The 16,591-nt window shown below is 33.7% G+C and overlaps 1 protein-coding gene across 2 annotated transcripts in view; it reads left to right on the forward strand.

Annotated features, from left to right (window-relative positions):
- CFAP300 (cilia and flagella associated protein 300) overlaps positions 1–14,108 on the forward strand; it is a 28,269-nt gene extending 14,161 nt beyond the window's left edge. The window contains exons 4-7 of one of the 2 annotated variants that reach the window (XM_020996101.2): positions 3,714–3,880; positions 6,816–6,988; positions 10,895–10,961; positions 13,500–14,108. In XM_020996101.2, the coding sequence (XP_020851760.1) occupies positions 3,714–3,880; positions 6,816–6,988; positions 10,895–10,961; positions 13,500–13,631 (539 nt within the window). In that variant the 3' untranslated portion in view covers positions 13,632–14,108. The remainder of the gene's footprint in view (positions 1–3,713; positions 3,881–6,815; positions 6,989–10,894; positions 10,962–13,499) is intronic. The other variant, XM_078156833.1, reaches the window with a different exon arrangement.
- The last annotated feature ends 2,483 nt before the right edge of the window (positions 14,109–16,591 follow it).

Here is a 16,591-nt window from a genome sequence, read left to right on the forward strand (position 1 = left end):
TTTTTGGTGCAACACTTTTTAATTTTTTATAATCAAAATTGCCCATTTTATCTATGTCCTCTCTATCTCTTGTTTGATTATGAGCTCTTCTCCTATCCATATATCTTCAAGGTAGTTTCTTCTGTGCTTCTCTAATTTGCTTATGATGTTACCTTTTATGCCTAAATTATGTATACATTTAGAGCTTCTCTTAATATACTATGTGAGGTATTAATCAATACGTACTTTCTTTCAAACAGCTTTTCTCTGCAGTTTGTTTTCATCAGTCCTTACTCTAGTACCTGGGATCTTTAGATTTATTGAACACTATGCTACTGTGTTCATTTTCTTTTATATGTTATGAATCTAATCTATTTCATTGATTTTCCTGCCTATTTTTTAACCAGTACCAGATCATTTGGATGATTATTTGGTATAGTTTGATATCTAGAACTGCTAGGTCCCCTTCTTTCCTACTTTTGTTTGTCGTTTCCCTTTAAATTCTTGACCTTTTATTCCTCCAGATGAATTTCACTATTTTTTCCTATTCTAGCTCTATAAAATAATCCTGTGGTAGTTGACTGACTTGTCACTGAGTAAGTAAATTATTTTAAGCATTTTTGTCATGTTTATTGTATTGATATGACAAACAAATGAGTAATTAACATTTCTCCAATTACTTAGGTTTGTATTTCATTAAAGAATACTTTGTAGTTGCATTCATGCATTTCCTGGGTATGACGTGGTTCATAAAGTCATACTTTGTGTATTCTATAGCTATTTGGAATGTAACTTCTCTTTCTCTTCTTTCCTTTTGGGTTTTGTTGGTAGTGAATGGGAAAGCTAATGGTTTAGGGGGATTTGTTTTATATCCTGCAATTTTCCTTAATTTGTTGTTTCAATTAATTTTTAGTTGATGCTTTAGGGTTCTCTAAGTAAACTATCATCTGCAAAAAGTGATAGTTCTGTTTCCTCTTTGCCTGCCTTTATTCCCTCCATTTCTTTTTCTTGTCTTGTTGCTGCATTTCCAGTACCATGTTAAATAATAATGGTGATCTTTGTATAAAGGCCTCTTAATTTTTCTTTGTTAGACATAGTGTTCACTCTTTATTTTAGACAGATAATACTTACTATATTAAGGAGCAATCCTTTTATTCCTATGCTTTCTAATTTTTTTTTTAACAGAAACAAGTTATGGGTTTTGTCAGAAGTCTTTTCAGTTATCTATTGATAGGTGGGATTTTTATTATTTTTGTTATTAATATTGTCTATTATGTTTACACTTTTTCTTATTTTGAACCAACCCTGTATTCCTGATATAAATCCAACCTGGTCATGTTGTATAAATGTTTTTAATATGTTATTATAATCTCTTTGCTAATATTTTATTTAAATTTTTCCATCAATGTTCATTAGGGATGTTGATCCAAAGTTTTCTTTCATGTCTTTGTCTCTCCCTTGCTTAGGTATTAAGGCCATATTTGTATCATTGAAAGAGTTTAAAAGGTTCTTTTCATATTTTTACAAGCAGTTTATGTGATACAGAAATTAATTGTTCTTTGAATATTTGATAGAATTCACTTGTAAATCTGTCTGGTCCTAGAGTTTTTTCCCTCTTTTTGGGAGTTTATGACTTAACTCAATTTATTTTTCTCATATTGGGTTATTTAAATAATCTATTTCTTCTGTTAATTTGGATATTTTATATTTTTGTAAATATTCATCCATTTCATCTAAGTTATCAGTTTTGTTGGTATATAATTGGGCATAATAGTTCCGGATAGTTTCCTTTGCTGCACCTTCAGTTGTTGTAAACTTTACTGATTACTTTTGTTCTTTTTAAAAATCAGATTATTTGTTTGTTTTTAAAGCTCCTGGATTTATTTAGCAGTTCAATGTGTTTTTTTTTCCTTCAATTTTGTAATTCTCTGGTTTTCAGAATTTCTAATTTGGTCTTTAGAGGAACATTATCCCCAATTCATTGATTTCTACTTTCACTGTTTTGTTAATAAAGCATTTAGAGAAATAAAATTTAAAAGTAAATCCTTAACATCTTACCTATTTATCTTCTTGTTAGATTTGTTTAGGTCTGAAAAGGATGCATTGAGGTTTCCTGCTGTTATATTTTTACTGTCCATTTTTACCTACATTTCAATTAAATATTCCCTAAGTATTTAGATACTGTGCTGTTCAGTCAATGCATGCACACACACAGTATTGATATTGATACATCATCTATGGTACCTTGAAGCGTAATGTTAAGCATAATGTATTTTCCCTGTTTACTTCTATTTATCATGCCCCTATTTCTGTAACATTGTATAAAATCACGATTGCTTCCTGCTTTTTTTAGTTCATCTGAAGCATAATAAATAGTTCTGATCTAACCCCCCCATTTTTTAGTCTATATGAGTATTTATGTTTCAAGTGAATTACTTATAAACAACATATTGTTGAATTCTATTTTCTAATCCATACTCCTATTCTCTTTGATTTTATGGGTGAGTTCATCCCATTCTGTAGTAGCATACTATGAAAACAATCCCTGATAATATAGTCTTTATTGGATTTCCTTCAGACATTCTGTAATTGAGGGTTTCTTTTTCCTAAATGACATTAAACTTCCTTTCAGTTAGCCTGTATTATTGAACCTTTTGCTACATTTTTTAAAAAGTGATTACAAAAATGAAGTAAATGCTAGAAATGATGAATACTTCAAGTATTTGACAAGTGTAAAGACTTAAGATTTTGGGATAAAAATTCATCATTTGGTAAAAAATTATTGGGAAAATTGAAAAGCGGCGTGGCAGAAACCGGGCATAGACCAATATCTTACACCATTTACCAAGATAAGGTCAAAGTAGATACATGACCTAGATATAAAGAGAGATAGTACATGAAAATTAGAAGAACATGGAACATATTACTTATTAGACTTATGGATTGTGAGTTTATGAATAAACAAGAGATAGAGAGCAAAGTTAGGTATAAAATGTATAATTTCAGTTACATTAAATTAAAAGGGTTTCATATAAATAAAACCAATTCCCCAGATCAGAAGGAAAGCAGAAAATTGGGGGGAAATTTTATAGAAAGTTTCTAAGATAAAAGTCTCATATCTCAAATATATAAAGAACTTTGTCAAATCTGTAAGGATATAAGTCATTCCCAGATTGATAAATAGTCAAAGGATATGAACAGGCAATTTTCCAGTGAAGAAATCAAAACAATTTGTAGTCATATGAAAAAATGCTCTAAATCATTATTGATTAGAGAAATGCAAATTAAAATAAACTTGAGATATTTTACACCTACTAAATTGGCTAAAATAATTAAAAGGGGAAGTGACAAATGTTGGAGGAGATGTGGAAAAATTGGAACACTAATTCATTGTTGGTGGAATTGTGAACTGATCCAACCATTTTGGAGAGAAATCTGGAATTATGCCCAAAGAGTTATTAAACTGCCTATACCCTTTGACCCAGCAATACCTTTACTAGGTCTATTTCCAAAGATGACTAGGGAAAAAAGATAAGAACCTATATATTCTTCAATATAAATCTTAAATATTTTTAAATATAATTTCATTTTAGTAGATTCTTATATTCTTGGACAGTAGATTCTATTTTACTTTCTATGGCCCTGATTAATGATATTCTGAGAATTTTACTTTTGGAGGTAATTTAGAATAATAGATAAATTATTCTTATTCTCTGTAAAATACAATCTTTCAGGAGCAGAAGTAAAGAAAGTTGAAGCCATAAGTATTCCCTGCACACAAATTTCAATGTCATTTTTTGACCGATTATATTCTGAAGAAATTGTTCGAGAGAACGGACATATTGTTAAATGTTTGGATAATTTCTGTGACCCTTTTCTCATTTCTGATGAGTTAAGAAAAGTAAGTACAGTGGTAACAAACTTGTAGAGTATTTTTTTGAGTAATTTTCATACCTTGGGCACTGATCAATATATGCTACTTATTACGTACATGCTGTATTTGTGAAGTATGTAATATCTGCACAGTAAATTAATGTGTTATACCTACTTGAGCATTCCTGTTCTCACCTTAATTTTTATATAACTACTCTGTCTTCTTCCATTTCTGTCCTCTGTACCCAGTTGGTTCTTGATTAAAGTATTGTGTTTGTTCTATTAAGTAAAGCTGTTGTCCTCAGAGACTTCAAAAGACTATTTAGAAACAATTAGCCTTAGAACAGAAGCATAATCTTACCATTTTTCTAGGTTCAACAAAATTGTTTTTAATAAGGATTCTTCATCACAGATCACAAATGTAGAGCTAGATAGAACCTTAGTTAAGGCCATCTAGTCCAACCCAGTCTTTACACATGAGGAATAGAGACCCAAGAAGGTAAAGTCACTTGACCAAGGTTACACAGGCAGTGACCAGAACTGGAGTTTGAATCCAGCTCCTCTGACTCCAAATCCTGTTCCTTTCACTGTATTATGTTTCACAATTTAAATAAACCATTAAGTTGAGAAGGAAAATGTCAAATTCTACAATCTAATAATTTTCTGATCATTTAATGATATAATTTACCTATATGCACACACATATACCTGTAGATATGCTATTCAATCAACAAACAGTTATGAGCGAATACTGTTTGCCAAGATATTTTTGAAAAATGGGCAGGGCCCATTTGTAAATTGACAATTTGCCCAAATAGGGAGGACAGCTTGATCCAAGGCTTAAGAACAATAAAACTTATTAATACTTTTATTATGTTTATAATAATGCCTTATATTTGAGTAGTACTTTACAGTTCAAAAAGCATCTTCTTGTAGATAAACAGACATATGTGTGTGTGTATATGTGTGTGGATAGATAGATAGATAGATAGATAGATAGATAGATAGATAGATAGATAGATAGATGTGATATAGCAGTTGATTTTTTGCAAAAATTATCTAGAGTTAGATGGCTGCATCATGATATTCTTATTTTACAGAAGGGGAAAATTAGGCCAAAATTATATAACCCGTAAGTGACAGGGCCAAGATTTGAACCAGAGTTTTAAAATAACAAGTTAATGAAAAATAATATATCTAGTGATGTTTGAAATAAAAATAACAGAAGAAACACCCTCATTGAGTTAAAATTGATACTGTTCTATTATTTATAACTTTACTGATAAAGTATTTTTAAAACATCAAACTCTGAATCAAGATTTTCTGTTTTAGGGCAGGTCCTAACTACAAATAAATCAGTTTCTGATATTCAACTTAATAACTATTTAAAAGCATCTGTACTAGATCTACAATCAGATGACCTACTTTCAAATTCTGACTCGGTTACTTACTATATATGATCATATACAAGTCACCTAGCCTCTCTAGGCCTCAGTTTCTTACATCAGTAAAACCAGGGGGTTGGAACAGATGATCTCTCAAGGTCTATACTCTCACTTATCCCAACTTAACTAGTTAGTTGTACCACCATACATTCGGAAAACATTTTTAAAAGTGCTGTCACTTCAATTCTCTCTGTATATACATATATATATTACATCTATACATGCACACACAAACATATGTATTATATACACATATATACTTGTGCATGTATACATACTGACATATAATGCCTGGGGTTTCCTGTTTCTTCTATCTTTATAATGTAGGGACAATGATGAGGACTACACCTATGGTGTCACTGGTTTAGAGAACTCCCAGATAAAGAAACTGCCTCTGCCAATAGAAGTCAAGACCTCTTAGAAATTTGGCTAGACTGCTGAGAATGAAGTTATTTGCCCCAGATCACACAGCCACTATGTGTCACAGGCAGGAGTTTAATTCAGGTCTGACTTTAAGGTCAGCACTCTTATCCACTATATCCACTGCCTCTCTCTCACATATATGTGAAAAACACATATACAATAATATGTGTGCATATAATGTGTGTGGAGAAAAGAATAAAATATGAAAATACATTTTAATATGGAAAAACAATAGCAGAATTTTATTGTATTTAACTGTTAAGTCAAAGGTGTTTTTAAATTACATGTTATATACAGACGCAAACACACATGTATAACACAACCAAGTTGATAAGTCCACCAGTGATCAGCACATACATTTTACATGTAAATATGGTGTGGTGGAATAGGAAGGGACCTCAGAGGTCATCTAGTCTAACATTTTCCTTTTATAGATGAAGAGACTAAGGCCCAGACATGTTACAAGAGGGATAAGCTGATAGGAGCAAAGTGAAATAAAAATCAGAGCAGCTGAGTGGTACAGTGAATAGAGCCCTGGGCTTGGGATCAGGAAGATTTGAGTTCAAATTTGACCTCAGATACTTACTAGCTATGTGATCCTGGGCAGGTCACTTAACCCTGTTTGCCTCAGTTTCCTCATTTGTAAAATAAGATGGAGAAGGAAATGGCAAATCACTCCAGTATCTTTGCCAAGAAAACCCCAAATGAGGTCACAAAGAGTCAGACACGACTGAAAAGACTGAACAACAACAAAGCTAAACACCAAGAATAAATGAAAAGCATTTTTAAATGATAAGGCCACTGCCCCAGGGTAGGAGCAAAGAGGAATTATGTGTGGCAAGTGCTAGAGAAGTCCTTCAATGAAATGTCTAATGATAAGGTAGAAGCAAAACAGCTAAGATACTCATCTAGATTGCTCTGGCTTTTGGTCTTCATGCAGGAATTTCAAAAAATTCACTAATAACCCTGTACTACCTATAAAAAAAATCTTTACTAAAAAAAAAGATTTGAACACAAACTCATTTCCAAAAACATCAGATATTCTTAAGCTAATGTTACCTTGAGATTAAACCATATTTTCTCATCTTATATAAGGTTTTACTAATAGACGACTCTGAAAAATATGAGGTATTCAGTCCATTGGATCGTCAAGAGTTCCTTTTTTGTATTTTTAAACATCTTTGCCTCGGTGGACTTCTTTGTCAGTATGAAGATATACTTGACCCATATCTGGAAACCACAAAGACTATCTATAAGGATCTTGTAAGGTAATATTTCTAGACCATAATGTGTTAATGTCTGATCAGTTGACTGAATATAAGCAAAATTATTTGTTTGACCACTCTGTGTGCTGTCCATTTATGGTCACTTAAAAATAGCCTTCCTGTGACCCACTCTCATTCCTTCTACCCCGTGACTACACGCCACATAAGACTGAGGTATTACTGGCCTTGCCTCAATCCTATATACACTCATCAGCTGTCTTTCTCTTCTCTCTAACCAGCATTTCTCCATATCCAATGCTCCAATTGTATCCAAATCTAAAGTAATTACCTATACGCCGTCCGTCGTCTCCCCCCCCCCACTACACATAGACTAAAATTCTTTTGGGGAATCTTTGAATTTTTTTAATAAAAAATTATATTTTTTATACTTAGCAGGAATGTTATACATGTAGTTTTTTGTAATTAATTTCATAAGTGTTACATTTTCTCTTCAGCGTGGTCTATAGGATTCAGTGGAATGTATAAACTCTATGTCTGCAAATCCTCTATTTGTAGGACATTTGTAGTTGCATTTTTTTATCTTATTTCCTTGGTCTCTCCTATATAAGGTCTCCCCTTTCCCCCACATCCCCACTTCTTGCAAACTTCTTTACTTCTTATAAAATTCTTTAGTGACAAGAACAGAAAAATTAGCTTCTCAACTGGCTCATAATAGCAGCTCTGCTGTTACTTACCCCCCTCATGTCCCATTTCCTTCAAGGTTTATTTTGTGTTTTCTCTACCGAAGATATATATGTATTCCTTAGAATCTCAAATTAACTTTCAGTGGGTTAATTAAGTTTTAGATTCTCCAAAGATGTTCTATTAACACCAAAGGAGAATGGTAGTACTAGACCTGGAGACAAGAAAAGCTGAGTTTAAATCTGACCTCAGACACCTTACTAGTTTTGTAACTCTGGGCAAGTTACTTAACCTCTGTTTGCCTTGGGTTCCTCAACCATAAAAAAGAATAATAATAGACCTACCTCCCAGGGTTGTTTTCCTTGAGGATCAAATGAGATAATACTTGTAATACTTAGCACAGTGCCTGGCAGCTAGTAGGTGCTTAATAAATGCTTGTTTCCTTCCTTAGTTTTTTAAAGTTTACTTTACATTCAGTAAAATTAATAATTTGTAAATCACTGACAGTTTTCACAAAGAAAAGCATTATTCTTTATTTTCATACTAAAGTTTATTTTTTCCCTCTTAAACTGTGTTAGAACAAAGGGTGAAGTAAAGACCAAACTAGAAAAAAGAATCTAGGAATAAAGAAATAATTGCTCATGATTGTAGCAGTTCCAACCCCATTTGTTTAAACTATATTTGGTATTGATACATTTATAAATCTGTGACTTGATTGGTGCAGGTTTGCTGTTCAACTATAGCTAGGTGGTACAGTAGGTAGAGCAGTAGGCCTAAAGTCAGGAAGATCTGAGATCAAATTTGATCTCACCTCCCTGCTGTGTGACTGTAGGCAAGTTACTTAAATTGCCTCAATTTCCTCAACTGTAAAATGGGGATAATAATAGCACCTACATCCCAGGGTTTTTTGAAGATCAACTGAGATAATATTTGTAAAGCACTTAGCACAGTACCTGGCACATAGTAGGTGCTTTTAAAATGGCTGTTTCTTTACTTATCTCCAGCTATGCAGATGGTCCCTTAATACCTTCTCATTCTGTCCGTTCATGTTTTCCAGTAAACCCTCATGAAAAATCTACCCAGTGCCTTGGATGTCTTACCTTTGCTCTTGTAATATTTAGGGGATACCAATGTACTCCATGGGAAGCTATATCTTGTCTCTCAATTCATGACTGACACAAAACAGTAATACCATGTGCATTTTTAGTAGATAGTATACTAATACAATACATTTCCCAATTGATCATTCATTGAGTTATTTATCATTTGAATTCTTCCAGTCACTCAATAAACATTATTAAGTGCCTGCTATTTTCCAGGGATTGTGTTAAATTCTGGGGACATAAAGAAAGATAAAAGATGGTCTCTATTCTCAAGGAGCCCATGGTCTAATGAAGGAGACAATATGGAAACAGCTATGTACAAACTATATGTAAGACAAACTGGAAATAATTAACAGAGGAAAGGCACTAGAATTAAGGGGGATCAGGAAAGGGCTTCTGTAGAAGATGGGATTTTATTTGGGACTTGAAGGGAGTCACGGAAGCCAAGAGGGTAGAGATGGGGAGGGAGAGCATTCCATGAATGGGGACCAGCCAGAGAAAATGCCAGGCATCAGGAGATGGAGTGTCTCATTCCAGGAAAAATAAGGAGGCCACTGACACTGAGGTATAGGCTTTAAGAAGTCTGGAAAAGTGGGGGAGGGAGGGAGGGAGGCTAGACTATGAAAGATGTTGAATATCAAACAGAGAGTTTTATATTTTTTCTTGGAGGTCATAGGGAACCACTAGAGTTTATTGAGTAAGGGAGGTGACATGGTCAGACCTTCACTTTTGGACACTTCACCTTGACAGATGAGGTGAGGATGGACTAGAGTGGAATCATAATGGTCCGTGACTTATAGCCACATAGAATTATTGGGAAATGTTTAAAAAGGGACTTTTGCAGCAATGAACAGTTTGAGGTTATTAAAAGCACTGGGTGATTTTCCAAATGTGATCCAAGTTTATCTTCTTGGAATTAATTTTTTGACATAGTAACTCACAGAGCAGACAAAAATATAAAATGTGTAGGGGCAGCTAGGTGGTGCAGTAGATAGAGCACTGGCCCTAGAGTCAGGAGGACCTGGGTTCAAATCCAACCTCAGACACTTGATATTTACTAGCTGTGTGACCCTGGGCAAGTCACTTAACTCTATTAACTAGCAAAAACAAACAAAACAAAAACAAGGAAAAAAACCACAAAATGTTTATCAGTCCTATACCCTTTTACTCATGTATTGACAATGGTAGAATGAGTTCGTTTCCCTTTAAACCATACAATTTCACAGACATATTTATGCATACTGATGTACCTGCATATATTCATCCCATACTGATAGATTTCTTTTCAAATTCTCCCCTTATGAGAGATCAAATGCATTTTGATGTTGTTTAAAAAAATTGTAGTGGAAGTCAGGAGGCCTACATTCTAATCACAGCTCTGCCACTAGCTAGCAGTGTAACCTTGAGTATGCAATTTCACTTCTCTGGATTTCAGTTTCTTTATCTGTAAATTGGACTAAATTATTTCTAATGTCCCTTCTAGTACTTGTAATATAACATTCTTTTCTGTTGTTTCCATATTTTTGAACCAACGATGGACTCCACCATATCTGAGACCTGTTCAGAAGCTATAGATTGACCACTTGATGTGAAATCCTGTTATGATTCCAGTTTGGGGAAAGGGAGGAACAGATATCTTGATTATAGACTTTCTATGCAGCTAGGTGGTGCAGTATAGAGTGTCAGGCCTGCAATCAAGAAGACTCATTTTCCTGAATTCAAATACAGCCTCAGACATTTAGTAGCTATGTGACCCTGGGCACATTACTTAATCCTGTTTGCCTCAGTGTCCTCATCTGTAAAAAGAGCTGAAGAAGGAAATGGCAAACCACTCCAATATCTTTGCCAAGAAAACCCCATATGGGATCACAGAGAATCAGACATGACTAAAAAATTACTTTGAAAAAAAAAACATACATGCTTTGGCAAATGATATGTAGCATATGTCATCATATAAAAGAAGGGCATCTTCTCACTTAGAGCATTTACTTTATAAATACATTGATTATTCATGATATTCCTATGACCAAGAGGAATGAAAGTATAATATTGTATCTAAATTTGTATTGTATTATATCTAAATTACCATTGACTAGAACTATGTAAATAAAAGATAAAAGCGCGTATAGATATATGTCTAAAATATGTTTTCCTTTGATTCTAGTGTTATAAAGGAACCTCAGACCAAAAATATATGTGTTACTTCTGTTGTCTTTAAGGTTACAGCATACGTAAGTCTTATTCTGCTACTCTTTATGTACATTCATTACTAAGTGGATTGAGGGAAAACTGGATAGACGAGTATTTAGGTACTTATTACTGATGGAATTGTAGGAGTACTACTAGGTGCTGGAAGAATGTTCATTCATGTATCTATTCATTGAACAAATAAAATCTTTATGAAATTTGCCTTTATTTCTACAAAATACCAAGTATGTGAGAAATACAGATGTGAATAAGGCATGGCCTAGATTGCCTCATTCACTCAATCATTTATGTTGAAGCCTGGTAAGAAATAGTTCCTTACTCTAAGGAGATTACCATTTACTATGGGGAGTGAGGCAAGTACACAGATAATTATAATACAAGACAGAATTTGTACCTCTCATATGAAGGTGAAGAAGGCTGAGTGACCCAAGTCTTATTTTACTTCTTTTTTCTTTCTAACAATTAAAGTCATCCAAAAATTGGAATGTGCTGTCAGGGAAATGAAGTAATTTCCCACTCATTGGATGTCTCAAGGCAAAACCTAGATAAACCCTTTGGGGGGGGAGGGTTATTGTAGAAGGTATTCTTGGTCAGGTATGGATTGGACCAGATGATATCTAACATCTCTTCCAACTCTAAGATTCTGTTCTCAGGGTTCATCATGTGAATGAACCAGGAATCCTTAGCAAGTCAGGTTTTAGTAAAATAGAAGGCATGGAAGGAACATTTGAGAAAAAAAAAACATTTGAAGATGTAGGGGGGTTGATTTAGAATAAAGGATATGGGTTGGTCACAAGGCACAACAGAATGGATAAGGAAAGGAATGAGCATGAGTAGAATAAGTTTTAATCAGTTTCAAGGAATAGAAGGAAATAGGGGTATTCAGCTTTGTGTCATTTTAGCAATAGGGGAGGAACATTTGCTCAGTGATCAGAAAATAGATAACAGAGAAGCATGAGGAATTAATTGATCCCTAAATTCTAATTGTAATGTTAGTATTTTTGAGTGTGCCTCTGTGCAATCCTCCCACCTCATGTGTTCTTTAGTCAGTGTTGATGATGGCTATAGGTCTTCTAGATAACACCATAGATAATAGAATCTAGGTTAAAAAAAAATATGCCAGTAGGTTAGAATGTTGGGATAAATCTAATGAGATAAAAATGAATAAAGATAAAAAGAGTAACTTGGGTTAAAAAAAACACCAGTTTCACAAGTATAAGTACAAGGAGATATCGAGGTCTGGAAAAAAAAAAACCATCAGGGAGTTATAGTGGACTACAAACTCAATATGTTCCAACAGTGCAGCAGCCAAGAAAGATAATTTGATCTTAGGCTTCATTAATATGTAACTTCCAGGGACAAGGAGGCCATAGAACACTTCTGGAGTATTATATTCAGTTTGAGGATGCCATATTTTATGAAGGACTTTGTAAAGTTGAGGAGTATCTAGGGGGAGGGCAACCAGAATACTAAAGAGGCCTGAGTAAATCCATGAGGGTCAGTTGAAGAAATTAGAAATTTTAGAGAAGAGTTAGGAGTGTTATGATAGTCTTCTTCAAGTATTTGAAGGGTTGGTTGTCCTGTGAAACAAAAACTCTACTTGTTCCGATTGGTCCCAAATGGCAGAACTAGGAATGACGGGTGGAAGTTTCAGACAAATTATGATTTGCTACTAAAAAGAAAAAAATCTCCCCACTAGATCTCTCCGAAAGTGACTGTCTTGGACAGCCATGGGTTCCCCCTCCCTAGAGATCTATAAGCAAAGGTTATGTGACTGCTTGTTGGATTTATTGTAAAGATGACTCTTGTTCAGATATGAATTAGATTAGATGGACCCTGAAATCATTGTGAGCTTACTGTGATTCAGGGAGACTAAGCTAATAATTAAGTGTGATAACACTGAAGCTACAGATGAATTATACACCTATTTGGGAACAGCTGCTTTACAAACTTTCTTTTTTCTTTCCCATTTTCCTCTTATCATTCCTGCTACCTGTTCCCAACAATATTCCTTACTTACCTCAAAGATTAGTGTATGACCAAGTTGTAGCCAATCACATAGTTTTTGCACCTAATCATAATTTTGAAAACATGAAGGAAATGAAAGAAAATACCACCATAATTTTAAAATTTCTAGAATGCTAGAAAGCTTAAAATCCTGATACTTTTAAGCATTGACTCTAATAACTTAAATTATTGCTGTGAGAAAAGCATTGTTTGTTATCAAATTGAGGAGATTCAAATCCCATGGCTTCCATTCTAACCTAAAAGTAACAAAAAAATTTTAAAAATTATAATCTTGGGAGTTTACCATTTTCCAAAAGAATATTTTTAAACTCTGATATCTAATTTAGAAGACAAGAATTTTATTTTTCAGGTACAAAACCTAGCACAATATGTTGTTAATAAATGTTAAATGATAACTGTTTCATTATTTGCCAAAGTTCCTTATTGAATATTTCCATGGGGCTTTAATAAAAATACTAAATTCAAGTATTTTAATAAAACTCAAATCCAGTATTATATGTAGTAATTTGGGGTTTGTTTGTGTTTTTTTTTAGGATGAAAATGGTATGTGCTACCCTTCAACAAAAAGTCATGAACAATCATTTGCTTACATGGTTGTGGATCCTTTAAAACGTCATGTTAATGTTTTGTACCATTGTTTTGGTGTAGGTGAACTATCTTTCTAATTGATATCCCAAGTATATGTGTGTGTGTATGTATGCATATATATATATATATATATATATATATATATATATATATATATATATATATATATATATATATATATACACATACATATGGCTATTCTGTTTTTATTTTTCATTTTATAATAATGTTTATGAGCACTTTGGTAGAACTCAACCTCTGACCAAAATTTAGTTTTTAATTCACATAAAATGTGTGTACTTTTAAAAAAAAGGAAAATAAAATTCCATTCCTCTATGTTGGATTATTATTATTCTGGATTACTAATAGAGGAATAGACTTCCATCCTTCATTTCCCATGTAATACTACTAATGAGTTCTAGAATTCTTCCTGAAAGTTACTTAGAATAAAAATCTAGTCCATAATTATATACACAATATAAATCTTGTTAAATCTTTATTTACTCCATATATTTTATGTTAAAGGTATTTTTGTGAAAGTAATAAAATTAAATATATTCACAGCAAACTCTTTGAATATATGATTTTGTTTTTATGTGTGGACTTAAATTTAGTTATATTTATTCATAACAAACAACTCGTAGTTATGCAGCAAGTTTACTTTCCTTACAATAGAACTGTCAAAATGAAGTATGCAAGTATCCCCACTATTACTCCCATTTTACCATTAAGGAAAAAGCAACTCAGAAAGGCAGTGACTTGCCCTGCTTCATACATCTGTCACCATAATGACAGATGCAAAATTTGGACATATTTTTCTCTTAACTCCAAGTCCAGCATTCTTTCCTCTAAATCACAATTTACAATTTTTGGTTTTAAGTAATATATGATCATTATTAATACTTCTGATTTTCTGAGAATCTTACATTTTCTTCATTATTCATTGAATTAAAATCAAAAGAAATGTACTTTGTGGTAAATCAAAAGAATGTCCTGTCATTTTGAGGAAGTCAAAGCTGCCTCATTGCTCAGCCTAGATCTTAGCTACCTTACTGCTTTTATTAAAGATTTGAAAAAAATAGACTATCTCATGCAATTCCCAATACCTGTGAGAAAGGAATGGCCTCCTAAGTAGGTGAACTCGTTGAATTTTAGACACCCCAGGTCCTAGGATGAATGGGTAGAGGACATGTGTGGAAAATCACATATAATGTCCTACGTTTTGCAATGTTTTAGTTAGTTTTGCTAAACTTTTTCCCCCCTCTCATTTATTTTTGTTATAAGGGATTGCTTGGGATGGTGGGGGAGAGCAGTGCATTAGAAAATGTGAATGATAGTAAATAAAAATATCAATAAAATCTACTAAAATTAGTTTATCACAGGCAAGCAGGTAAAGATAGTGAAAAGCAAACTGACTCCATGCTGTCCTCTAACTTGGCTCAGTACCTGACTCACTAGATTATTTTTCCACCTTCCCTCCAAACAGGTACTTTACCTGCCCCATCCCACCCTGCCTTTCCACTCCCTTTTATGTTGTCTTCCCCCATTAGATTATAAATTCCTTGAGGGGCAGAGACTATATTTTGTTTTGCTTTAATTTTTATTCTAAGTGCTTAGCACAATGTCTGGCATATAGTAAATAATAAATGCCTTAGCTAATCTCTAATCCAGTCTCGAAAAGCCCCACACAACAGCCCTTGTCTCATATTACTTTTCCCCAAGAGATCTGAATTCTACATGCTCTTTGGCTAACAGATGTGCTCCTTGCCTATCTTCCCAACTGTGAAACATTTGTAGTCTTTGGAAATTACATGGGGTATACTTAACCTCTATGAAAATAGTTATCAGAACTTCTATATTACAGAGTCACTGGTAGTAGTTATCCCAACTATCTAGTATAATGCATATGTAAGTGCTTAATATATCACATTCATATATAATTGTATGCAGTGAACACTGCAGAAAGCAAACATACTACATAGCACAAAATATATATAACAATGGCATATATCATGGTCTAGGAAAACAAATTTCATGTAATACAAAAAACGTATCACATAACGAGTTGAATACTATGACCAAATACTGAAATATACAACTTACACATAGATCAATAATACAGTGTAACATGGTGATACAGTGAATAGTACACTGGGCCTGGAGTGAGGAACATCTGAGTTCAGACCTGGCCTCAGACACTAGCTGCGTGACCCTGAGCAAGTCACTTAATCTTTTTTTGCTTCAGTTTTCTCATCTGTAAAATTGAGATAATAGCACCTACATCACAGGGTTGTCATGAGGATCACATGACATAATAATTGCAAAGCTCTTAGCACAGTGCCTAGCACAGAGTAAATATATATAAATGTTAGCTATTATTATTATTACTAACATATACAGCAATGACACATAACAGCGATAATAGTATATTGCATAGCAAACACATAGGTCATAGCACATAATAATGTAAAAAGTGGTTATATACAAAGGACACATTAAATGCCCTAAAACTCTAGGGACCCGCTGACTATCTGGCTGCTGGCTATAACTATTCACCCTTTTCTCTTGAAGTCAACAAGCATTTATTATGTACCTACTGTGTTCTAGACACTATGCTAAGCACTGGGGATACAAAGAAAGGTAAAAAAGAAAAAAACACCTCAGACCCTGTTATCAACCTACAAACAACTTGGTAACAAGCAGAATTATACACTGGGATCAATCAATCAATAAACAAGCACCTACTCTGTGCCAGGCAATATGCTAGAGCTGGATAAATTGAGAATAGTCTCAGAGGGAAGGCACTAAGATTAAGGAGGACTTCTAAGATTTCTTGTAAAAGGTGAAACTTTAGCTAAGAATTGAAGTCAGGAGATGGAGATGAGGGAAAGAGTTCCAGACGGGAGGGACAGCTAAGGAAAATTCTCAGAGTCAGGAGATGGGGTGTTGTGTAAAAGGAACAGCAAGGAAGCCAGTATCTCTGCATCATAGAGTACATGGAATGGAGTAGGGTGTAAGAATACAGGAAAGGTAGGAA

The sequence above is a fragment of the Phascolarctos cinereus genome, unplaced genomic scaffold (genome assembly GCF_003287225.1).
Source record: "Phascolarctos cinereus isolate Bilbo 61053 unplaced genomic scaffold, phaCin_HiC Scaffold_726;HRSCAF=1367, whole genome shotgun sequence".
NCBI lineage: Eukaryota > Metazoa > Chordata > Mammalia > Diprotodontia > Phascolarctidae > Phascolarctos > Phascolarctos cinereus.